This window comes from Suricata suricatta, chromosome 2, assembly GCF_006229205.1.
Source record: "Suricata suricatta isolate VVHF042 chromosome 2, meerkat_22Aug2017_6uvM2_HiC, whole genome shotgun sequence".
Lineage (NCBI taxonomy): Eukaryota > Metazoa > Chordata > Mammalia > Carnivora > Herpestidae > Suricata > Suricata suricatta.
The window spans coordinates 41494333-41520333 of record NC_043701.1 but is presented as its reverse complement, the minus strand read 5'-3'; the positions used below and the strand labels follow the sequence as shown (position 1 = coordinate 41520333).

Below are 26001 nucleotides of genomic sequence, written 5' to 3'. Positions count from 1 at the left end.
AATTAAACAACCTAATCCTGAACAATTGATGGATCAAAGAAAAAATCAAAAGAAAATAAAAAATATCTTGAAAAAAATGAAATAAAAACACAACATACCAAAACATGGAATGCAGTAAAAGCAGTTCTAAGAGGAGAGTTTATCCTCCTTTATTAAGGAAAAATTATTTCAAAATAAACAATGATACACCTCAAGAAACTAAAGAACAAACCAAGCCCAACATTAGCAAAAGGAAAGAAATAACAAAGATCATAAGAGAAATAAATGAAGTAGAGACAAGAAATAATAGCAAACATCAATAAAACTAAGAGCTGATTTTTTTTGAAAAGATGAACAAAATTAATAAACCTTTAGTTAGACTAAGAAAAAAAGAAATGATTTAAATAAATAAAATCATAAATGAAAGAGGGGACATTAAAATTGATAACACAAAAATACAAAGGGTCATAAGATTCTACTATAAACAATTATACACCAACAAATTGGACACCTCAAAGAAAGGACATATTCCTAGAAACATACAACCTACAAAGACCTAGTTACAAAGCAACAGAAAATCTGAGTAGACTTAAAACTAGTAAAGAGACTGAATACATAACCAAAAATCTCTCCACAAAAAGAGGTGGAGGGCCAGATGGCTACACTGGAGAATTCCACCAAACATTTAAACAAGGATTAATGCTAATCCTTCTCAAATTCTTCCAACAAATTTAAGAGGAAGGAACACTTTCAATTTCATTTTACAAGGCTGGCATTCCCCTTATATGGAAGCAAGATAAGGATGATAAAAGAAAAAAATATTGTAGATCAATATCCCTGATGAACATAGATGCAAAAAGCTTCAACAAATAACAGAAACCTAATTCAACACCATATTTAAAGGGCCATACACCATGGGTAGGTGGGATTTATCTTTGCAATGCTAGGATAGTTCAATATATATAAATCAATAAATTTGATGTGCCTCTTTAGCAAAATGAAGAATAAAAACCATATGATCATCTCAACAGACACAGAAAAAGCATTTGACAAAATTCAAAACCACTCCATGTTAAAAACTCACAACAAATTAGGTACAAAAGGAATGTACCTCAACATAATAAAGGCACACAGCTAACTTCATACTCAATGTTGAAAACCTCAAAAGCTTTTCCACCGAGATCAGGAACAAGATAAGGAGGCCCACTGTAACTATTTCTCTTTAGCACTGTATTAGAAGTCCTAACCAGGGCAATTAGGCAGGAAAAAGAAATGAAAGAAATAAGAAAGGGAGAAATAAAACTATCTATGTTTGCAGATGATGTGATCTTACATACAGAAAACCTGAAAGACACCACCACAAAAACTGTTGAAACTAATAAATGAATTCAGTAAATTTGTGGAATACAAAGTTTATATATAAAAATTAGCTGCATTTCTGCACTATCACAGTGAACTATCTGAGGTAATTTAGAAAGCAATCTCATTTATAATAGCGTCAAAAACAATAGAGCACTTAGGAATACATTTCATCAAGCAGAGAGACCTGTACATGGACTACTGTAAGACTGATGAAAGAAACTGAAGACTACATTCTGGTTTGTAAGAATTAATGTTAAAATATCTACATTACCCAATCTACAGATTCAAAGCAATCCCTATCAAAATTCCAATGACATTTCTCACAGATATAGAAGGAACAATCCTAAAATTCATATGGAACAACAAAAGACCTTGAATTTCCAAGATAATCTTGGGAAAACAGAATGAAGCTGCGGTAATGTATTATACCTATTGATTTCAAACTATATCACAAAGGTATAGTAATCAAAACAGTATGGTACAGGCATAAAAGTAGATATACATGGACCAATGAAACAGAATAAAGAGTCCCCAAATAACCCTATGTGTATATGGTCAATTTATCTTTGATAAGGGCACCAACACACAATAGGGAAAGGCTAGTAGCTTCAATAAATGATGCTTGGAAAACTGGATATTCACATGTAAAAGAAAGAAATTAAACTCCTATCTTACACCACTCCCAAAAATTAAGTTGAAATGCATGAAAGGCTTAAATGTTACACCTCCAGCCATAAAACGATGAGAAAAAAACAGGGAGAAAAGCTCCTTGACATCAGTCTTGAGAATGATTTTTTTTGTCTGACACCAAAAGCACCAGCAACAAAAGCAAACATAAACAAGTAGGACCACAATCACCTAAAAAGCTCCTGCACAGCAAAGGAAACAACCGACAAAATGAAACGGCAACCTACGGAGTGGGAGGAAATATTTGCAGACTATGCATCTGATAACAAATTGGGATCTGAAGTAAATACGGAACTCATACAACTCAATGGCAAAAAAAATAATCTGATTTAAACATGGGGCAAAAGAGATATCTGCCCTTCTATCCATGTGCATGGCAGCACTATTCACAATAGTCAAGATATAGAAGCAGCTTAAGTGTCTGTCACTGAACAAATGGATAAAGAATATGTGGTACATATAAAGCAATGGAGTATTATCCAGTATAAAAATAGGAAATTCTGCTATTTGTGACAACACGGATGAACCTGGAGGGCATTATGCTAAGTGATGTAGGTCAAAGAGAGACAAATCCTTAATGGTATCATGTGTGTAATCTAAAAAGGAAAAAAAAGTCACATTCGGGAACATGGGTAGAATGGTGGTTGCCAGAGGCAGGGTGGAGGCTGATGGGGGTGATGCTCATCAAACGGTACGAACTTTAGCTGTAAGAAGGTCTGAGAAGCTACCACACAGAATAGTGACTCTAGTTCATAATACTGTATTGTATACTTAACGTTTGCTGAGAGTATGGATCTAAAGCATTCTCACACACAAAAAGTAACTGAGAGGTGATGTGTTAGATGTATTAATTAACATGATTGTGGTAATCATTTCACAATGTATATGCATATCAAGTCATTGTGTTGTATACTTTAAATATATGCTGATTACTTTGCAAAAAATAAAAATTGTGAAAGATAATATGTGGAAATAATTTAATGATTCTGAGGTGGGTATTTCTGAGCAACAAATTAACGCAGAAAATGTGTACAGTTGTGACTGTACAGAAATTCTAAATTTCCATATAGCAAAAACCATTAATAAATTATAAATTGACATCCTAGAAGAAATATTATACATGTAATAGGCGAAAGGTTACTGCCTATAATATAAATTAAAATACCCTACTAATTTGTAAGAAATTACTAATTAATTTTCAAATGGTCAAGAAATACAAATACACCACAGACATTTGAAAGATGTAAAACTTCCCTGGGAAAGACTGACAAAATAAAATGAGTCCTTTTTTTTCTTTCCTTACTTGTCAGAGAGAAACAGTTCAGTCTGACAGTACTGGTGCTCATGGAGATGCAGGGAAACGGGCACTCTTGTCATAAGTTCTTAGTAGTTATCAAATAATAAAAATTCATACATCATGGTCCAAAAGTCCCATTTCAAATATTCTAAATGCTAAATATTCAAAATACTCAATAAGGATGCAAAGAAATATGTATGTATGTGTGTTCATTACTCTTAGCACTTGTTGTTAAGACAAAAAGATAAATATAAGCTAACACCCACTGATGTGAGACTGGCTAAGTACTTAGTAATCACTCATGATGAGGAGCAATAAAATGTGGAGACTACTACAAAGTATGAGGAAGATCTAGGCAGACACCCAAGATATGCTGTTAAAAAAATAAAAAGTTACGTAAGAATAATATTTAGTCTATGTTTTACATTGTGTTTTTGGAAGTGTTTTCTAGAATGAAATGTACAAAGCCATTTACGATTAGCATCAACCAGGAGTAGCTGTCAGGGAGGGAACTATTCTCTCTTTCCTTGAAATATTATTTCATCTGAATATATTCCTATACGCAGGTATTACTTTTGTAATTTAAAAAACTCCCCTGCCCGTACACACACAGAGCTGTCACTTTCAGGAATGTAATGTAAGCAGCTCCTTCTTTTGCGCTAAAATATCTTCCACCCTTTGGTCTCTCAAGTCTGTCCTCTTCCACATTTCACCCTCTCAAATCCTTGAAGATGGCTGCGGTGTACTTCTCAATCCTCTGTTATCCAAATATATGTCCCGGGCGCCATCATGGATTCTTTATGTGAATAGTTCCCATGGCTCTAAAAACATTCTTTTTACAATGTCCAGGCATACTTCCCCGGGCTCCAGCAGACCAGAACAAAGTAGTGTGGGTCTAGTAGGCCCCTCGATTTGGATTTCAACAAATAAGGTTTAACCATTTCAACCACAGGGCTCTGTTTGGCTCTTCTGGCAATCATATGAAATACTTTGCTGAAAATATAAGCATGGGGAAGGGGCTCATGGAAACTCTCCATACTATCTTCACAAATATTCCATAAATTAAAACTGTCCTAAAAATGAAATTTCATTAAATACATCACATTTAATGACATATTTGTGACTATAAAATTTAAGATATTGCTCAGAAAGATGTTTTCTTCACAATCTACTTCTCATGTCTTGTAGCAATCTGTGATTTGAGTTATATTTTTCTCACATATATTTATGCCATAATTCTAGTGACTTCACTAAAACCACCAAAACAATGTGATACAGCAAATGGCTTTACAATAAAAGGAGAAAAAACGATTTATTGATGCAGAAAAACAAATAATTATGTTTTCTCTGAAAGTCAAAAAAAATGCGCAAATAAAACTTTAGCTTACTTCTGTTTATGGACTTTAAATTCTAGTCATATATTAAAGTTAAACTAACCTGATTTAAACTTTCAATCAGTATCTCCAAAACAAGTCCAAATACATAAAAAGAGATCTCTAAGAATAATATATTCAGTCTTTTATTAAAAGAGAACATTTAAGATTGGTTCATGTCTTTCTTAATCAAAATGCTGATTTAATATACATTCATTTAGTATTACAGTAGTTATTTAGTAACTGAATATAGTATGATTTAAAGACAATTATAATTACCTTTGATAAGTGTTTGCAGATAAGACACATAAAATATCACGAGTAGCCTGTGAATAGAATAAATTAAACTTTTCTAAGGAATTATGTGACATTTAAAACACTCCAATTCATTAACATAAATACCCCCACTAGGAAAAACATCGTAATTGTGAAAGTGAGTCCCTAGAAACGATTTAATCCCGTCTTTGCCCCAGGCAACTATTTTCCTTAAGTTCTAAATTCCTCTGCTATTAAAAAAAAGAAAGAAGTATACATTTTCTTTAATGTTTATTCATTTTTGAGAGAGAGAGAGGGCAGAGAAGGTGGGGGAGGACAGAGGATCCAAAGTGGGCTCCTTACAGCAGACAGCCCAATGCAGGGCTCAACTCCTGAACCACGAGATCATGACCTGAGCCAAAGCCTGACGCTTAACCGACTGAGCTCCCCAGGCACCCCAGTGCTGAGATAAATCTTTAAGGTCCATTTCAACTCAAAAATTCTAAACCCTTACATTTGGACAACTCCTTACTAGAGTTTAAGTTTATATTTTACTGGGAGGGAAGTGGGCTGAAAATGGGGAATTAGTTTCCATTAAAGGAGGCTGCTTCTTCCATGTGCTTTCAGAGACTATGTTAACCTTCCAAGAACCCCCACCCAAATGAAGACCCTCCCTACTGCAGTCCATACTCCTGTTTCACTAAAACTCCTGATTATTATAAAATTAGCTATGTCATATCTGCTTCCCCTGATCTGTCTCAGTCACGAGTGGCCACTGGGAAGGCCAATGAGCACCTCTGACAATGTACCACAAGATGGTGGGGGAGGGAGGAAGGAGGGAGGAGAGAAGGGGAAGGCGGGGCCAAATTGGGCCAAGGAGGCTTTAGCTACAACCCCATGCAACTTAAACAGTAAGCTAAAAACTTAGAAGGAACTCCCTTATGACCCAGCAATAGCACTGCTAGGGATTTACCCAAAGGATAGAGCAGTGCTGATGCACAGGGGCACATGTACTCCAATGTTCATAGCAGCACTGTCAACAACAGCCAAAACATGGGAAGAGCCTAATGTCCATCACCTGATGAGTGGATCAAGAAGATGTGGTGTGTGTATATATATATATACACACACACACAATGGAGTATTACATGGCAATGAGAAAGAATGAAATCTGGCCATTTGTAGGAAAGTGGATGGACCTCGAGGGTGTCATGCTAAGCGAAATAAGTCAGGCAGAGAAGGACAGATACCATATGTTTGCACTCATAGGTCTAACAGGACAATAGGAGAAACCTAATGGAGGACCAGGGGGAGGGGAAGAGGGAAAGAGAGTTGGGGAGAGAGAGGGATGCAAAACTTGAGAGACTATTGAATGCTGAAAATGAACTGAGGGTTGAAGGGGAAGGGGGAGGGGGGAAAAGAGGTGGTGGTGATGGTGGAGGGCACTTGTGGGGAAGAGCACTGGGTGTTGTATGGAAACCAATTTGACAAAAAACTACTTAAAAAACTTAGAAAGAACTTAAAATTTTACACTGTGCAGGATGTGCTTTATAACTCATATACAGTGAAAAAAATAGAGTGAAATTTGAACTCTAACTTAAAATTAAATACAAGTTTAGAATTTTTAACTTCTCTCATTTGTTCAAGAGCATTTTTTATGGATGAATGCATCAAGTGACACTTAGGCAAGCACAGTCTATTTGGTAGTATAATTGATAGAATATATGTACTTAGGGTAGTTTAAGATTCTGTAGTGTCCTAGAAAACTCATATTATATATGCCTTCATTCTGTCTTCCCAGAAGCAACTTCACACAAGTGAAAATGTAAATTTAGATCAGAAGTATCCTTGAGGTGAAAACTAAGCCACAATGGGACAAATTAAGACCAGGGATTTACGTGGAGGCAGAAGGGTGTTAGGTGTTAGGTGTTAGATGGATGTGTGTGTGTGTGTGTGTGTGTGTGTACTCATGCACATGTGTGGTTTGAACTGCGGTGAGTTGGGGGCCAGTACTATGTTTTTGAATCTTGGATCTTAATAAAACCAATAGTAATAGTAGATGTAGCTCTCATCTTCTCAGATGCTCGCTACCTCCTCACTGAAGAGTTAGTTCCTGCATTAGCCCCTCTAAGTGGAGCCTTGGAAGAGCACCACCATTCGCCATGATGGAATGGAAACAGCCGAGTGGAGAGCTAGGTGGAGCCCAGGGGACACTGCACGTGTAGTTCACCCATTCCTTCTCATTACCTCTATCCTCTCTTTCCAAGTGGTCCCTAGGGAACTGGATGGAGGGAGAAACAACTGAGATCAAGGTAGAGACAGAGGCTTCTCATAACGTATTCACATTTTACATGAAAATACAGGAATGAGAAAATGTGCGAACTGCAACCACACACACAAGGTGTGCACAGCGACTTTACACACTGAAATAGTCTCACCAGGGCCACTCCTGGTATGGTGACAGAGAGATGCTACTTCTATCTTACTTAATATAAATTCATACTGACTTACGACAACTTGCAAACAGTATAATAAAGATGGTTCAAAAAAACTAAGACCCAGGTTCTTTAGGCTCTCATAAACACCACTTCCAGACCTAGAGAATCTGTCAGAGGTGTTTCAGAATACTATTTCTTCTATCATTAATAATATTTTCTTTTGTTGGGAAAACAGTGAACACAGACAATGATTGTTTTGAAGAAGTATGTAAGAATTTCTCCTGTGTGAGTCTTAAAGTGGATTAAGACTTCCTTGAATGTGCTTTATATTTAAGTGCTCCCAAACTGTTACTTTCCTTTTACAGCACCTATAATGATTGCAATTCTTTAGTCATTGTGTGATTATTTGCTTAATGCCCCACACCCTGCCTACCCCCACCTAGACTCTAAGTTCCAAGATAGGGCCAGGCCTGTTTTATTTGTCCCAGTGGACTGACAATGTGACTATAGTTCCTGATGCAAAGTAGGTAACTGATGAATTTCTTTTGAAAGAATAAATAAGAATATCTTTTCTAATGAAGCTTACAAAAACCCCATGTAATACTAGATGGATAAAGATCTGAGTAAGAAATTTGTTTTATGGGGAGGAGGGTTCATCCTAAAAATAAGATGGCCTTCTGAACTACATTTCCATTGCAACTCTTATCTTGAACCCAAAAGCAAATAGTAAACATTTTTAAATATACCTTTTTAAAGATAGAATAAGTAATCATCATAACAACTGGAAGCAGTAATGTCTTTGTGTATCTCAATGGAGTCTGAAATAAAGCAAGTTATTCAAAAGTCACTTATTAAATATTATATTAAATGAGTAAAAATCTATGTCATAATGAAATTTCATAAAGGTAAAATGCTTTGGTCATTATTATATATATTTATCAACTTTTATCTTCTAATACATGAATGAAAATTATAAAAAAGTTATATAAATGTATCAAAGATTTTAATGGTAAAAACTATTAAACCAAAAATTAGCTATCTCTATTATTTTTCCTTTCTTTTGGTTTTACCTTTCCTTTATTTACATAATATTAATTTTTAAACTTTGTGTTTACTGATCCCCAGGACCTATGTTATCATTTCCTGGGCTGCAAAGTTCCATTATTTTCACTGGTGAAACTAGAATGAACAAGGAAGAAAGCCAGGCTACATACTTGCTGTAAATATGAATAAGTACTGAGATGACATTAGCAGCTCAATAATTCTCCTGACCCATTAATGTGGACAGAGTGATTTACCATGTCACTAAATTAAATACGTGAAGGCAGGAATCAAGCCATCTTCCTCTTTGCAGTCCTGCAGTAAACAGCCTCACAGATAATTAGTGCTCATAATAGTTTTTGAGTAAATGTGTGACTGGTTGGATGGATAAGAGAATAATGTATGACTAATAGTATATCTTTCTTGGCAACATTGTATTAAAGATTTTTATAACATTTGGCGTGTTAAGTGAAATATAATTCATGTTTTTAAAAACCAAAAAAAGAACTTAGATTTATTTTTCTTGACCTACTAAGTGACCTACACTATTAAAAGTAATTGATTCAACTATCATCAATAACTCTTTAAGAGGGTCCTCTGTTCACTATCTCACACATAAAAACAGATAAGGAATGCTGTATGATTAGTAAAGGTTATAGTGAAAAATGATAAAGTTGGTTGTCTCTGAGTAAAATAATTGAGTTTCAGATTAAAAGGAAAACAACCAAACAGCGAAAAACCATCATACCTATAGAGAAGAAAAAAAAACAAAAAAATGTTCATACCGCTTTTTCCATGAAGTCAAATTCAGGAGCACATGTGTAAATCAAGGTATCAAAATCTGTATATCTTAAGATTCTGGCTGCTATAAGGTCACTCAGGCGAATCTGGGAAGAAAATAAAGTAAAACAAATTAAAAGTATACTAATAATTATGGTCACTAATTGATTTGCTTTAATATTAATAAAGCCTACATAGCAGATAAATTCAAGGTATATGAATGGCCTTCAAAGAAAACAAAGAATTCGGTGAAAAATACATTGTTATGTACTGAATTATAAAGAAAGCTGAAAACAAAGAAAAATATCAAAAGAAATGAAAAGCAGAAAGAGGTCAGAAAAAGTAAGCTGAGATGATCGTGTGAAGATCAATGCTCACTGGGCAGAAACCACCGTGCAGCTCATCATGAGGCTTCATAATCATCACTTATCAAGGAGAAAACAATCTCACTCTAACCCCTTTCACCACACAGTGTAAATCATGGATACATTTTCTGTGTGTTGTCATTTTCACAAAGCTTCATACACTAGTTATAATTTTTGGTGTTTCTTGAATTTTTCAGGCATACATTCAAGCCATTCAATGTAGCAGCTGTTCATCGTAAGAATTATAACAACTACACACACCACTTTGATTTAGTTACTTGATCTCCAAGGCCTTTGAAATAGAAACCACCAACCAAACTCATTTGTAGAACTCCTATTTTCAGTTATTTAGTACCCAACTGTCAGTGAGACAATTATTTTTCCACTGCATTTTCAGAAGGCCAAAAAAGAGAAAATATTTGGTATATAAACCTTAATTCAAATTATTTTACAGGAATAAAATTATTTTATATCAAGTGTAATAATTATCTGTGGCTTTCATTTATTTGTGGTTCCCCTTACCTGCCAGTAGCAAGGATATTTTAGAATTGACTTTATTTTTCTAATTTTGACGAGGCCTGATGACTAATAATAATTTAACTAAACCACTTTCATTACAAGTCTTTCTCACAACTCACATACATGAAGCCACTTAAGAGGACCAAGGGGATATGTATGTGTGTGTAAGATTTGTAATGAGTTGGGTGACAACGTGGAGGAAGGCAGAAAAGAAATCCATGGACCAACTTAACAAATAAATGACTTAGGAGGCCTCAGTAAAGTTCACCATAAAATGTTCAGCCCCTACAGAATAAAAAGGGAAAGAAAAAAGGAGTATATCAGACATACCAGAAAACAGCAGCAACAAATGAACCTAATAAATCACCATGCAGAGCTAGCAATTAATGGCAAATAAATCCTTACATTTTGAAATTTTATTTAACTTGAACATGTATGCTAGCTCAGTTCTCCTCCAGGAGAGTGATAGTACTTGATCATTTAGAGAGTAGGGACCATTAATCTGTTGTTCAAGATGAAGAAATTTCAGCATTAAGACAGGGTTCTAATTGGATAGTATTAGATGAAGTACCTATCAGGGTAGGTTATACTCCCTATCCAATATCCAAACAGAAAGTGTCAAGAATCAAAAGTAAATTCCTGCATTGCTTTCTGTCCCCTAACCTGATTAGCTAAGTAGGGACTTTAGCTTTGACATGGGATATTATAAGACATTGGCTTTAAATCAAACACCACACGAGGGAGAGGTCCATATATTTTCTAGAAGATGAAAAGATAGAGGATTTTTAACATTTCCCACTTTCCTTTTACATAACGAGATTTAAAAATATCAAGTCACATCTTAGTTTTAGTCCATAACTATACATTAAGATTTTGACTTTCATATTTGAAAGCTGAGTACAGGGGCGCCTGGGTGACTTAGTTGGTTAAGCGTCTGGCTTTGGCTCAGGTCATGATCTCATGGTTCGTGGGTTCGAGCCCCACGTCGGGCTCTGTGCTGACAGCTAGCTCAGAGCCTGGAGCCTGCTTTGGATTTTATGTCTCCCTCTCTCTCTGGCCCTCTCCTGCTCGTACTGTCTTTCTCTGTCTCTCAAAAATAAATAAATAAATAAATAAAAAGAAAGCTGAATACAGACTGCTCATATGTTAACATTTTCAATACTTGAGTAACATTATTTAAATGAATGATTATTTGTTTTTTAAGATTTTATTTTACTTTTTAAGTAATCTCCATATGCAACGTGGGGCTTGAACCCACAATCCTGACATCAAGAGTCATATGCTCTACTGACTAAGCTAGCCAGGTGTATTTTAACTGAAATATAAACACGTAACTACTTAAGATATTATTAGGTTTTTTTTTCCTGGATGGCTAGGTCACCATTCATTGATATAGTTTTTTCCTAGTGGGTTGAAAAGATCACTGAACTGTAGGGTTTTATTACTGAGTATGCCAAAAACTAACTCCAGGACCTTGAAGAGATAATCCCTATAAACTAAAGAGGTAAAAATAGATGGTTTTAAAGTTTTTATCCAGCTACATATTTATAGGAATTTTTATGCTTTAACTAGAAAATACTTACATGATCTGAAACACCTAAGATTTTAGATGTCAGGAATTTCAAAATAATTGTTCCACACAACCAGGCAAAGCCTTGAATCAGCTAGAAAGTAAGTGAAAGAGATAGAGGTCAGACACTAAAAATCCTAAGTTACCGAGATACAATATTCATTTATAACAGTAAGTGTACGAGAAGTTTTAATCATGAGATGGAAAATTCTATTAGTGATGTGGTCTAAAAAAAGGTTGCTCCATTAGAAAGTTTTGTTTAAAGGCAAAGAATTGAAACAGGTGACGTTGGTATAAACTACATAACAACATTAGAGTTCTACAAATTCTCAAAAATTTTTTTCAAGTTATTTCTTTTCAGTTTCTGTGAAGAAATGAGTCATATTTTTGATTTCAAATATCATTTCCTAGCAGAAAAGTCCTTTTTTCAGAAATAGGATTAAGTTATAAAATATTCTTCTATCACTCTTTTGGAAATATAATTATATGAGTCCTTCTTCAAGAAAGGAAAATTTCAAAACGTATGCTTTCATTTTAAAGAGAAAAATAGAAACTAAAACTCACGTGGGGGTTTCTGTTGTTTTGTTTATTTTTTTGGCTAACCTTGATTAGAAAGAGCACAGATGTGGACTTCTAGGTAGCCTGAGGAAAATTACAGCAGCCTAAATCCAAATCTCTCCACACTCATCAACAAGTAGAACAATGCAATCACAAATATAAAAAACAGGTAACAGTACAAACTTCAAATTACCTGTAAATAGAAAGAAACAACACATACAACAAACTTAAACCTCAAGTTCCTGATCTAAGGCTTTGCAGAAAACGAGGGGAGCCTCAAAATCATGCAGAAGAGGGGAGAGGGCGGTGAGGGGTCCCAAAATGATCTGAAATGACCAGAGGGAGAGGAAGTCCACCTTACACATGGGAAGAGCTGGGTAGAATGGAGACCTGGCTACAGAGCACGGGCTTAAAGGCTCAGCATACGAAAAACTGACCTCAGCAAGGCATTTCTTCTGAAAGAGAGGACAGGAAAAGAGAGAAACCCTCTGAAGAATGTGTGGATAAGAAAATAAGCAAGAAGGGAAAATCAAGTATCCAGAAAAATAAATGAGGACCAAAGACGATCATACTCTCATTGAAAGATGAAGGAAATTAATAATTGATATAATGAAATTTTGTTACATTGACAAGAGGCTGCACCTGGATTACAAAACACCTGCTCTGACCACAAAATCATTATATGAAAGATTTCTACATGATCTATAACATACCTTCTATAAGAAGGTAACAAAATTAGAGTCAAACATTTCAGCTGCTGACATCCATTCCAATGGATGATAAAAACCCCACAATGCAGAAAAAAACTACAAATACAGAATTAAAAACTGAATTAAGTAAGCTCAAATAAGCATTTAGAGACATAGAAAAGATTTTTAACTAAGAACAAAATTGGACAAAACCAGAAAAAAATGGAGAGTGCTTATTAAATATAGAAAAGAAATGGAAGAAAAGGGGGAAACCATTGAAAAATGAAGATAATCTCAAGGTAACTAAAGGAGAACAGATTTAAATAAAAATTCAAAATAGAAGACAGGCAACATGTTTATAATTTGAGTCCCTGATAAAGAAAAAAACTGAGCAATAAATCAGCACTAGCATTTAAACCACAATCCAAGAAAACTTCCTAGAAATAAAAGACCCGTACTTACATGTGGAAAGGAACCACCAGGTATTGGGAAAATCGACCAGTATGGTAAACTACCTCAAGACATAGCCTAGTAAAACTCAAAAATGAAGAAAATTTCCATAACACTTCTAGGCATATAACTTAGAAAGGCAAGAAAATTTGGCCTGCATCATACATGTTAAAAGAAACTTCAAAGCAAGAAAACAGTATAGAAGCATTTTCAAGACACTCAAGGAAGTGGGAACCAAGGACTTTACATCTAGTCCATGTGTCATTCAGGAATAAAGATTACAGGAAAAGCAGTTTCAAGTATGTAATAATTGAGGAAACAACTTTCCTGGATATCGAAAGTTAAAAATGAAAGAGAAATGTGTGATGAGATATGTAGAGAAATTATAAATACAATAAAAATAACATAACATTTACAACATAAATAAAAATCTTCAAATTCTCACCAAGTGAGACTTAACCTGTGCCATACAAAGAAGATGTACTGAAACAGATTTAAAAGGGTGACCAAAAAAAAAAAACCAAAAAAAAACAGTGGCAAAAATGCACCAAAGCTAATAAGAAACTAAAGCTTATAATCCTATCATCACTAAATTTAACACCAATAAGCATTAGGTATAGAAATTATTTTGACACTAAAAGATACAACTCATGAAGAAAATATAAGTATGAATATCTGTGTAATGCAACCATCTTTATAAAACAGAAGTTACTAGACATTCAATGAAAAATAGAAACATACTAAGACTTAAATACATGTTTTCAATACAAGAGAGGTTAGTGGGCAAATAATACATAAAGATATTTAAAAATAAATTTCATGGATAAATTGATCAAAATATGTCTTGTTAATAAAGGATACACCTTCATCTCAAGCACACATAAAATATTCACCAAAAAAATGATCATTCATTAGGTCAGAGAGAAAGCATCCAGTCATTCCAAAAACCAAAAGTATCACAATCTTCTGTCATCGTGATGTAATAAAACTAGAAATTAATAACAAAGTCAGAAGGCCAAAAGGTCCTTCCTCCTGGAAATTAACAAACTTTCTATTAAAGAAGGTCTTAAATGAAAGAGAAACAAATTTTTTTTTCAAATATGATCATGAAAACTACATATTAGGGATAAAGAAAGTCATGAAACAATGATCAGAAGAAAATCCATGGCCTCAAAAACTCATATCGATAAAAATGAAAGAAAAAGTAAATTAATTAAAATTTGATTCAAGCATCTAGCTAAAGAACAATAAGCCAAGAAAAAAACACATGAAAGGAAAAACTCAAGAAGAGTCTATTACATTTACTCCTTTATGCATCCATTTTTTTTCCTTCCTGATGTTCTAAGATTCCTTCTGGTCATTTACTTTGTCTCAAGAACTTCCAATTACTATTCTTTAAGGGTTGCTCTGCTAGCAACAAATTCTTAGTTTTCCTTCATCTGAGAATGTCTTTTATTTCCCCTATACTCCTAAAAGACATTGTCTCTGGACATTGAATTTGCAGTTGACAATTCTTCCAGCATTTGACAAATGCTATGCTATCTCCTTCTGCCCCATAGTTTCAGATGAGAAGGCTAATGTCATCCAAATCAATTTTGCCCTATAGGTAACATGTCATTTCTCTCTGCCTGCTTTTCAGATTTTTTGTCTTTAGTTTTCAGATATTTAATTATCATATGTCTTGGCATGGATTTTGTTGAGCTTATGCTACTTGGGATTCATTCTGTTTCATGACTCTGTAGATTTATGTCTTTTACCAAATTTGGGAAGTCTTCAGCCATTATGTATTCAACACTCTCTTTTACCTCTTCTTGTATAATTTCAATGATACAAATATTAGATGTATGTATGTATATGTATCTATATGTATGAGTCTAAAAGCAAGGAAACAGTGGTAGCAATGAGAACACGCAGTGTTCAGAACATGGTTTCTAAATACCATATGGAGTAAGATATGCAATATAATCTTTATCCCACAGGTATGAAAGAATTACTTGGAATAGTAAAACACCAAGGTTTCTTGGGGGGAGGGGGGGCTGCAAGAAAAAGCGTTAGTTCAAAAAAAAGCTTTGCTTTTCCTTTTTGACTTTTATCGAAAAAAGCCATAAAAGGCCATAATATCCTTTGTATTGTTTAGATGACTAATAAGATTTGTTATTCCCTTTTGCAAAAGACTCACAATATCAACTATACCAGCTTCAAAACATAAATGCTTTGAATATTAATTTTATCTCAACATTTTTCTCCTTAGATTTTTGGTTTCTTTGAAATTCTTGAGTTGAAAGCTTAATTTTTACTCTTTCCAGTCTAAAACCGAAAATAAGACAATAAATCTTCTTCTTAGTATAACTTTGGCAGAATTCCCTAAATGTCCATGGATGTATTCTGTCTGTTGCCATTTTCAGTAGTGTGTAATGAAAATTTTATCTTTGAGTTCAGTTATTAAATGAAGAATTTTCTATTGATTTCTTGTCTTAATCTTGCTAGTTTTTGTAAAGTAAAAAAATCATATATTAGAAGAGTCATGTCATCCACTAATTCCAGTACACAAATATTATTATACTTTCACCATTAGAGTTGGGAGAAAGCCTCCAGCAGTGAGTAACTGGCAACTCAATCCACTTTGACCTTTTGGATCCTGAGTAGAAATCTACCTTATCTTATCATAACTTCTCCAGCTTTCGCTTATTAATATATCATATTTTTACTTTTTAATAGGTGTACATCTATATCAAAGATCAAGAGATAAAGAAGGAGTATCACCTGTCCAATATTATGAGAATTAGTCATCATAGTGCCTACCCAATAGTATACTAAGTTTATTTGGAAACAAAACACACACACACAGAAGTAACATGGGCCATCCATTTTTATATGTGGGAAGAAGTCAAAAGAAGATTAGGTGGTACCTGAGTTGAAATAGGAAGGGCTGGAAGACTGTGGGGAAAGTGTTACAGGGACAAAAATAATAGTCTAATGTCAGAAGCAGTAGAACAGATAGATGATAGATAGATGTAGAGAAAAGTAAAATGGAAAGTGGGGACAGGACTACATACTGTGTTATTTTGAAGAGAAGGTTAATAAATCTAAAGAAAGAAATACAAGGCAAATAGAAATTTAGAAACCAAGGCAGTAAGGGTATATATACCTGGATAAAAAGTAAGGGAAGAGAGGCATGAGAATGGGGCTGAAATAAATGAACTCATTTCTTGACAATGACTTGTAAATGTCGCTAAGGACTATTTCTTGCCCTGTATTAGTAGGTATTATAAGACTTACTATCTACAAGTCATTCAAGTTTTAAAGTATACTGTCTGTATTCAGTTTATAGGAATAAAAAGTTTGAAGAAATGGTTAAAAATTTTGAATCTTACCCAAAAGTTGAGTTCAGACACTCCCAATCTTTGGATGTGATTTCTTTTTAGAATTATCACCTAAAATGCACATGATATAAAATGAAACAAATAAAACTGACATTTTTTATGAATGATATATTTTAAAAATTACCCAACCACCCCCTTCCATCTTAGCTATCACCCGTCGTTTTCTTTTGTTAATTGTAGATTTTTCAAAATTTGGACATGGCAAATTTCCTTGTAGCAAGAGCTCAGTGCTTTATGTACCAAAATATTGCTACTAGAGTCAAGTTAATTCCTCACTGAATTAGTTGGGATGCCTTGTGTAGGCCACTCCTCTGAGGGTGTAGATGGTTTGTGGGAGGTGTGTCCATGCAAAGATGTATGTTAAGTCACCCAGCAAAATTAGTGGTCTCAAATAACATGAAAATTCTTCCTCCACAAATTCCTAAATAAAATATTTTTAAATGTTTTTAAAATGCCTAACTGGGGGCACCTGGGTGGCTCAGTCATTTAAGCTTTCGACCTTGGCTCAGGTCATGATCTCGTGGTTTGTGAATCTGAACCTTGCGTTGGGCTGTCTGCTGTCAACAGAGTCTGCTTAGGATCCTCTGTCCTTCTCTCTCTCTCCTCCCCCATTTGTGCACTCTCTCCTTCTTACTCTTTCTCTCTCAAATAAACAAACATTTAAGAGGTATCTGGGGATAGGAAGTACACAATTGTGGAAAAACAGATGATGTTTGAACTAGAAAAAAAATTAGATGAAAGAGGACAGGGGAGAAGGGCTCTAGAGTTACTATGGGTTCTAGATGCCAGGCATTGTGCCATGTAGGTTGAATATTGTAGTGGGATACAATGAAAATAAAAATAAAATATTTTTTAAAATACCTAACTGAACTTAATAAGAAAGAAAATGAATTTTCCAGATGCCAGAGAAAGCAGATGATTTTAAAAAACAAACAAATAGGAGAAAACTTAGGGTAGTCTTTAAGGAGGAATGCAGAATAAAGTTGCAACTATGGGCTTACATCAAAAACAGAAAAGGGCTTGGGACTATGGAAGGTAAGAAACTGGACTTGAGACATGCATAAAGCTGGCGTCTTCAAAAATCATACCCATCAGTGCTATCAAGTAAATGTTTATGTCCCCCACCAAATGCATGTGTAGAAACCCTAATCCTCACTGTGACATAATGGAAGGTGAACCTTTGGAAGGTAATTAGACCATGATGGTGGAGCTCTCATGAATTGGACTAGTGCTGTTATTAGAAGAGATATGGGAGAGATGTCTCTCTCTCGACCATGTGAGGATATAGTGAAGGCATCTGTCTGACATCAAAAAGAGAGCCCTTGACAAGAAACAAATTGGCTGGTACCTTGATCTTGGACTTCCCAGCCTCTAGAACTGTGAAAAATTTCTGTATAAGCCATCCAGTCCATAGTATTTTAACTAGAGCAACCCAAAATGACAAAGACACTCAAGGACTAAAAATATTCCTCCTGTCACGGCTACAAGCTGATAAGGTATTTGTTCAAGTTTGGTTTGGGAACAAAATGCTTCCTATTAGAAACTGAAATCTTAGGCCTTTGTATTACTTAGATTTGTAGTAGAATTTTGCAGCATCTAGTTGATTCAGGGTGAGCCAGGATTCCTGAACTTCCAACAACAGGAAAATATAAATGTACCAAATTATATACTACAACCTGTCTGTAAATGCAAAATATAGGAAACAACCTAGATGTCCAGACACAGGACAGAATTTGAATTGTCTATGGAACATATCCAGTGTAGTACTATGAAACTCTACAAAGAATGAAGATCTCTATGAAATTACATGGAGGGACATCCAGGATCGGTTGTTACATGATACCTACAATAGGTTGATAAACCAAAGCGCAGAAAACTATACTCTTCTACCTTTCACGTAAGTAAGAGGAGACATAATTGAAAAAATCTGTAATATTTTAATACATATTTTGCACTAATATGCGAAAAAGAAAAAAACAACAGGAAAATTAGAAAACCAATGAGACATCTTACAAGAAAGGTAGGACAAAGGTGAAAAGAAATTGGAGAGAAATAGGGTAGAAGGAATGAGAGGGAGTGACATTTTCTGAGTACAACATTTTATATATTTCTTATTCTTAGAAACATGATAATATATCACCCCCAAAATATAGTAAGTAATTAAAATCAATCAGGATGGAATTGCTGCTTCTGGTCAAGTTGATATAACAAAAACCATACATACTCTCTCATCTGAAACAACTAAACTCAAGCAAAATAGATTACAAGAGACTTCTATGAACAATTAGAAGCTAACAAATTGGATTACATAGAAGAAAGAGACAAATTCTTAGAAGCATACTATCTACCAAGACAGAATCATACAGAAACAGAAACTCTAAGCATACCTGTAACTAGTAAAAATATTGAATAAATAATCAAAACCCTCCCAACAAAGAAAAGATCAAGACTAGATGGCTTTGCTGATGAATCCTACCAAACACTTAAAGAAAAATTAATGTCAATCCTTCTCAAACTGTTCCAAAGACTGCAGAGGAGGGAATACTTCCAAAAACATATCTTAAGGCCAGCATGATCCTGATACCAAAGCCAGACAAGAACACTCTGAGAAAACCTACAGACCAATATCTCTGAAGAACATAATTGCAAAAATTCTTTTTTTAAATTTTTTTAATGTTTATTTATGATTGAGACCGAGAGAAACAGAACAGGAGTGGAGGATGGGCAGAGAGACAGGGAGACACAGAATCTGAAGCAGGCTCTAGGCTCTGAGCTGTCAGCACAGAGCCCAACGTGGGGCTGGAACCCACAGACTGTGAGATCACAACCTAAGCCGAAGTCAGATGCTTAACTGACTGAGCCACTCAGGTGCCCCAAAAGGAGTCTAAAAATTCTTAACAAAATATAAGCAAACCGTTTTTAACAGCACACATTAAGAGGACCATACACTATGATTAAGTGTGATCTATCTTGCAATGCTATGATGGTTCAACATATGCAAATCAGTTAATGTAACATGCTACGTTAACAGAATGAGGGATTAAACATCACAAGATCATCTCAATAGATGGAGGGAAAGAATTTGATAAAATTTAGTATTCTGTCGTGATAAAAACTCCACAAACTAGGAATAGAGGGAAATTACCTCAACACAATAAAGATATTTGAAAATGCCACAGCTAACATCATACTGAATGGTGAAAAACTGTAAGCTTTTACTTTAAGATAAGGAAGAAGGCAAGGATGCCAACTTTCACCATCACTATTCAATATAGTACTGGAAGTCATAGCTACAGCGAGTAAGCAAGAAAAGGAAATAAAAGACATAAAAAATTGGAAAGGAAGATGTAAAATTATCTCCATTTGCAGATGATGTGATTTTTCTACACAGAAAACACACACACACCCACACCCACACACACACAAACTTGAAATAAATTCTGCAAAGAAGCATAACACAAAATCAACATACAAAAGTATGTTGTATTTCTACACACTAACAATGAAAACTATTGAAAAAAATTAAGAAAACAATCCCATTTGTATTGGCCTCAAAAAAAAAAAAACTATTGAGTTATAAACTTAGCCAAATAGGTAAATACTTAATATACTGAAAACTACAAAACATTGCTGAAAGAAACTAAAGACACAAATTGAAAGACAGTATTTGTCTTTATCTTATTTCACAAAGCATGATGTCCTCAAAGTCCATCCATGTCATTAAAAATGGGAGGGGAGGGCACCTGGGTGGCTCAGTCAATTAAGCATCCAACACTTGATTTTGGCTCAGGTCATGATCTCACATTAGATCATGATCTCATGGGTTCATGAGATCAAGGTCAGGCTATTTGGGATTCTCTCTTTCCTTCTCTGCCCCTCCTCCACTCATGCATACAATCTCTTTCTCTCTCTCTCCCCCTTAAAATACATAAGCATTTTTAAAAATGGCAGGAAAACCTTACACATTTACCTTTAGCTACTATTGCCTGTATCCTTCATTTGTGTAGAGCCAGACGGACATCTAATATATTATTTCTTCCATCTGAAGGACTCCCTTTAACATTTATTTTAGTGAAAATCTGCTGGTCATAAAGCCTATTTTGTGTTCATTTTTGAAAGATATATTTTTTGGGTATAGAATTACAAATTCACCATGGTTTTTTTAAACGTTTTATAAAGATGTTGCTTGACTGTCTTATTGCTTGCATTTTTTTCTTATGAAAAAATTTTCTGACGTTCTTATCCTTTGTTCTTCTATATTTAATATGTCTTAATTCTCTGGATTTTCTTAAGATTTTCTCTTTATTACTAATTTTTAGCGATTTGATTATAATGCGCCTTATTATAGCTTTCTCTCAGTTTCTTGTACTGGTATTCAACAAGATTTTTCATAACTCAGTTGGTAGTTTTCATCAAATTTGGAAAAGTTATTTCTTCAAATATTTTTCTGCCTCCTCCCGCTTCCCCTCATTTGGACATGTGCTTTATTTTCCTACATGAACTGTAAGTGAGGGATTGGTATATCACCATTTTCAATCCCTATTTAACTAATGTCTCTGGTATTAAGCATCGATGGCTGCCACCATAAAAAGAGAGGCACTAGATATATGTGCCTCCTGCTGAGAAACCATGCTATGGACTTGCCAAAGGGGTCACATCTGAACCTGTCCAAGTTTTAAATCCAGTTATGAATATATAGTTGACCCTGAAACAACACAGGTTTGAACTGCATGTGTCAACTTATACTTGGATTTTTTTTAATAAGTACAGTACTGTAAATGCATTCTCTCTTCCTATGATTTCCTTAATAACACTTTCTTTCCTCTAGAAAACACACACAAAATACACGTTAATCAACTGTGGATGTTATCAGCAAGGCTTCCAGCCATCATTAGTCACCAGTAGTTAAGTTTTTTGGGAATCAATAATTATATGTGGATTTTTAATTGCATGGGGATCTAATATGTCTACCCCTGCACTGTTCAAAAATCAACTGTATTATAAGTAAAGAAGGCAAGGAAAGACATGAAGCTACACCATGAGCATTCAAAGAGCAAAACCTAGACCATAGCACTTCCTGTGCTGTGTTCAATGACCTGGATTCTTTTTTTTATTTTTTTATTTTTTGTAAGTTTTTTTTAATGTTTATTTTTGAGAGAGAAAGAGAGAGACAGAGCATGAGTGGGGGAGGGCAAAGTGAGAAGGAGACAGAGAATCCAAAGCAGGCTTCAGGCTCCAAGCTATCAGTGATGTGGGGCTCAAACTCATGAACCTGAGATCATGACCTGAGCTGAAGCCAGATGCTCAACTGACTGAGCCACCCAGGCACCCCTCAATGACCTGAATTCTTAATAAATTTCTTGGAAATAAAACCAAGAAGATATATAGAAAAGCTGTAGATAAAAACAGAAACTTAATTGATGAAACTATAAAGGAAAGCTAGGAGTAATTACCATAGTCAAGATAGTTATTCCTGCTTTAGAGCAGTGCAAGGGAGTTATAATTGGGCAGGGCACATAGAGGGCTTCTAGAATGGTTAGACAAGTTCTAATTTTGACTTGTCGGTAGCTTAAAGTTAGTCAAATAACAGTTCATTAAGCAGTATATTTCAAAACAAAATGCTTTCATAAAAGGGGGTAGGTGATTATAAGTACTCTACTTTGAAATGCTGACAAAAATCGACAAAATGTTGAAATGCTTTTGGGAAGAGAAAAAGTAGGGATTACTTACTTTGAGACACACACAAAAAGGCTGGGGGAGCAAAATATTAAAATACAGGGTCAATCCCAAGAGTCCAACTACACACCATACAAGGAAAAGTGCCATATTTTGGTAATACTGTGGTTCATAGCATTTCTAATCGTTATGAAAAGAGAAGATCCCAGACACATTCCAGTGGAGGAAAATACTCCATGCTCTGGCTCATGAATATCAGAAGTGTGACTCTAAAGTAATAAAACGAATTTACTGAACCACCATTTGAACTACATATCCAAATGAGTGCCATCCCATGGAAGGAAGTCACATGCATCATTCTAATCACGTTGCCATTGCTTAAAACAGTCTGAAACTCCTCTTTCTAAACTGCCTTCAGAGATTTTTTTCAGCGATAATTTAGTTATGGTGCAAGAAAATCAGTCTAATTACTTTATTGTCACACCATATTTTGATCAAGATCTAATCATGTATGATGTTCACAAGAGTCACAAGAGTCAGTTTCAAAAATTAAATCCACCCTTGAAAGATGAAAATTTGCCACCATTGAGGATATTCAAAAGAATGTGCCACCATCTTTGTCTGTGAAGGCATTTCAGAGGAGTCCAAAATGCTTTGGGCAATGGCAGTGTCACTGTAATAACTAGTGTACTAAAGTGACATAGAAGGAAATAACTAATTTTTATCATAAATGATGGCATATTTTTAAAGTAAGTCTTAATAGCTTATGATTGTTTTTTAAATATTTACTTGGGTATTCCCTTAAAGAGGTAAATTTTGGATTGTATTCATTTTTCAAGGATGAGACAGAGAGAAAGGATTATTTGGGAAAAAGTTTTTCATGTGAGCAATAATCAGGGAAAGGCACTATTTGTTCTCCTAACCTTATATCACATGGGTAAACCTACTATTTGACAGGTAAAAACAAAACTTCATGAGCTTAGCAAACACTTACCAATGTCATTAACAAAGATGATGAATAATAAGAAGATAAATACATTGGATTTCCAAACATCAACACAAAACAAAGGAGCACTGAAATCTGAAAATTGGGGAAAAGAAACATCTGTTTTATTGTTATTATATAAACAGCATAATGCATACTTTGTCTACAGGCATAGTCATTTTTAATATAAACTTTATATGCATAAATAAGATTAATAAATAGATAAGATAGATTATGGCCAAATAATAATGAAATTTCAACACACTAATAGGCTTCAAATATTTTCAACATCATAAGTTATATACAGGAGAATTTAATTTTATTTCTCTATTTGCTACTTGCTATAAAGAAAATAGAAAAAAACACTATTGTGTCTATTGATTCAATAATGGAATAATAAGACAGACGTGGTGAGTATTAATTTTCTAATCTTATTTTTGTTGGACTACTTGAAGATTTCCATCACTAACAAAGCCTTAGTTTATTTTTTATCTAAAAGATATGTATGTATTTGGAAAGTAAGGCTTAAAAAATGCAAAACTATAAAATTTATAGGGTCATACTAATGCAAAGTGCTAAAAATCTAAGGCCTCAGGCAGAAAAGACAGTTTCAAAAGTAATAATAATAATAAATAAAACATTAAAATTTTTAAAAGTTTCACGGAAGATAAAACATCTACAGTCTAGTTGATAGATGTTATCGATATAGAGACATAACAGCATAATCTTTCTTCTGGATAATATCAACATCATGTATATTAAATACACTTGGAGGAGTTACCCCATAAGTCAGTTCTGTTTTATCAACCCTGAAATCTTATTTTAGTATTTGACTTATAAATGCTAAAAATGTTACCATGTTCATATAAATGATCTTCTGAAATTTGTTTGGCTCAATGTACCCCACAATATACATGGGAAATAATGAAGCTATCTGAAATAAAAATATCAAAAAAGCAAAGGTGAAAACAGGTAGAAAACAAACACCTCACTATTCACAAGAAAAGTAAATATAAGAGTAGAGTTTATTTCCAATAATGATAATCAAAATAATTTGACTAACTTTATCATTAAGAACTAGAATAGCTAGAAAAAATATTTCTAAACCTGTATGAAAGCCACATATTATTAACAAAGCAAAAAAAATTAGGAAGTTAAAACCAGAGAAGGGATAAAAATCTAGTGATGAGTATGACATTTGGGGTTGCTTTTATGCCAGACGTAGTTGCCAATTCCAAAAGAGGCAGATTCTGATGGAGGTAGCTGAGAGGTTTCAATGGACTCCGTACTCAGGGCACACAAAGAATGAGATCCCTGCTAAGTCCCCAAGCTTTGGTTTGGGATTCTGAGAACCAGAAATCAAGCAGCCCTCAGAAAGACTGAAGCCCGCCTTTGAATCAGCTCATTCTCTCATTACACGAGGGTGATGGAAGATCGGTAGTGCCTTCATCTGCCTTGTGGAAGCAAATGTTAATCTTCCCTGAAGAAAATATCAACCTAGTCCCACATTAACTCAGCGATTGTTCATGTGCAATATCCAATACCATGTCAAAACTAACCAGATAGAGGAGAGATCTATTATCACTATGATAATAGAAACAGATACATAAAGAGTCTACTTTATGGGTCAGTAAACTTTTTATGTAAAAAGGAGCTAGTAAATGTGTTATGCTTTGTGGGCCATGTACAGTCTCTGTTGTATATACTTCTTTTTTTTTTAACAACACTTTAAAAATGTAAAAACCACTCTTAGCTTGAAAACTATTCAAAAATATGTCCGGCATCGCCAGAAATAGACTTTCTTTTTGATATGTGCAAGGAAATAACATAAAATTGGGAATTCCTGAGGCACCTGGGTGGTTCATTTGGGTAAGCATCTGACTTCAGCTCAGGTCATGATCTCATGGTTTGAGGGTTAGAGCCCTGCATTGGGTTCTGTGCTGATAGTGCAGAGCCTGCTTGCGATTCTCTCTCTCTTTCTCTCTCTCTGCTCCTTCCACACTCTTAAAAAATTTGAAAATTCCAGCAGAGTATTGAAACCCATAATAGAAACTGAAATACATAACTAAATGTTACAATAATCAATATTAAGAAAGATGGATTTAAAAGCAGGTTAAATACAGCCAAACAAAGAAGAGATAAATTGAAAGGTAGGTTAGAAGAAAACATTTGTAAAAAAGAATAAAATGACAAAGGGATGAAAACATATGAAAGAATATAATAGACACAGAACATACAGTATAAAGGTCTAATATACTTCATATCTCAGAAAAGGATGAAGAAATGAAATAAAAACTGTATTTAAAGAGATTATATCTGAGAAGTTCCCAACACTTACAGAAAAAAAATCAAGTACTGATTTATAAAATATTACAAATCCCCAAGAAGGGATAAATTAAAACAAACAAGACTTGACCACACTTGGCATATCATGGTCAAAAGTGCTCAAAACCAAAGGCAAAGAGAATAAGCCTTTTAAAAATCTGGACACTAACTGACTAAGATTTACTATAAAGTTACAGTAATCAAGATAGCATGGTATTGGAAAAATAATAGACAAATTAAACAATGCAATAATATAGAAATTCCAGAAA

The 26001-nt window shown here is 34.4% G+C and overlaps 1 protein-coding gene across 2 annotated transcripts in view; it reads right to left on the bottom strand.

Moving 5' to 3' along the window:
* The window catches only part of DPY19L2 (dpy-19 like 2), an 89144-nt gene that overhangs the window by 26331 nt on the left and 36812 nt on the right, over window positions 1-26001 (bottom strand). For both annotated transcript variants that reach the window (XM_029925179.1, XM_029925172.1), the window contains exons 10-16: window positions 24264-24341; window positions 23417-23503; window positions 16738-16797; window positions 11680-11760; window positions 9218-9319; window positions 8138-8209; window positions 4978-5024 (exon numbers count right to left, since the gene is read on the bottom strand). In XM_029925179.1, coding sequence (XP_029781039.1) covers window positions 4978-5024; window positions 8138-8209; window positions 9218-9319; window positions 11680-11760; window positions 16738-16797; window positions 23417-23503; window positions 24264-24341 — 527 coding nt within the window. The remainder of the gene's footprint in view (window positions 1-4977; window positions 5025-8137; window positions 8210-9217; window positions 9320-11679; window positions 11761-16737; window positions 16798-23416; window positions 23504-24263; window positions 24342-26001) is intronic.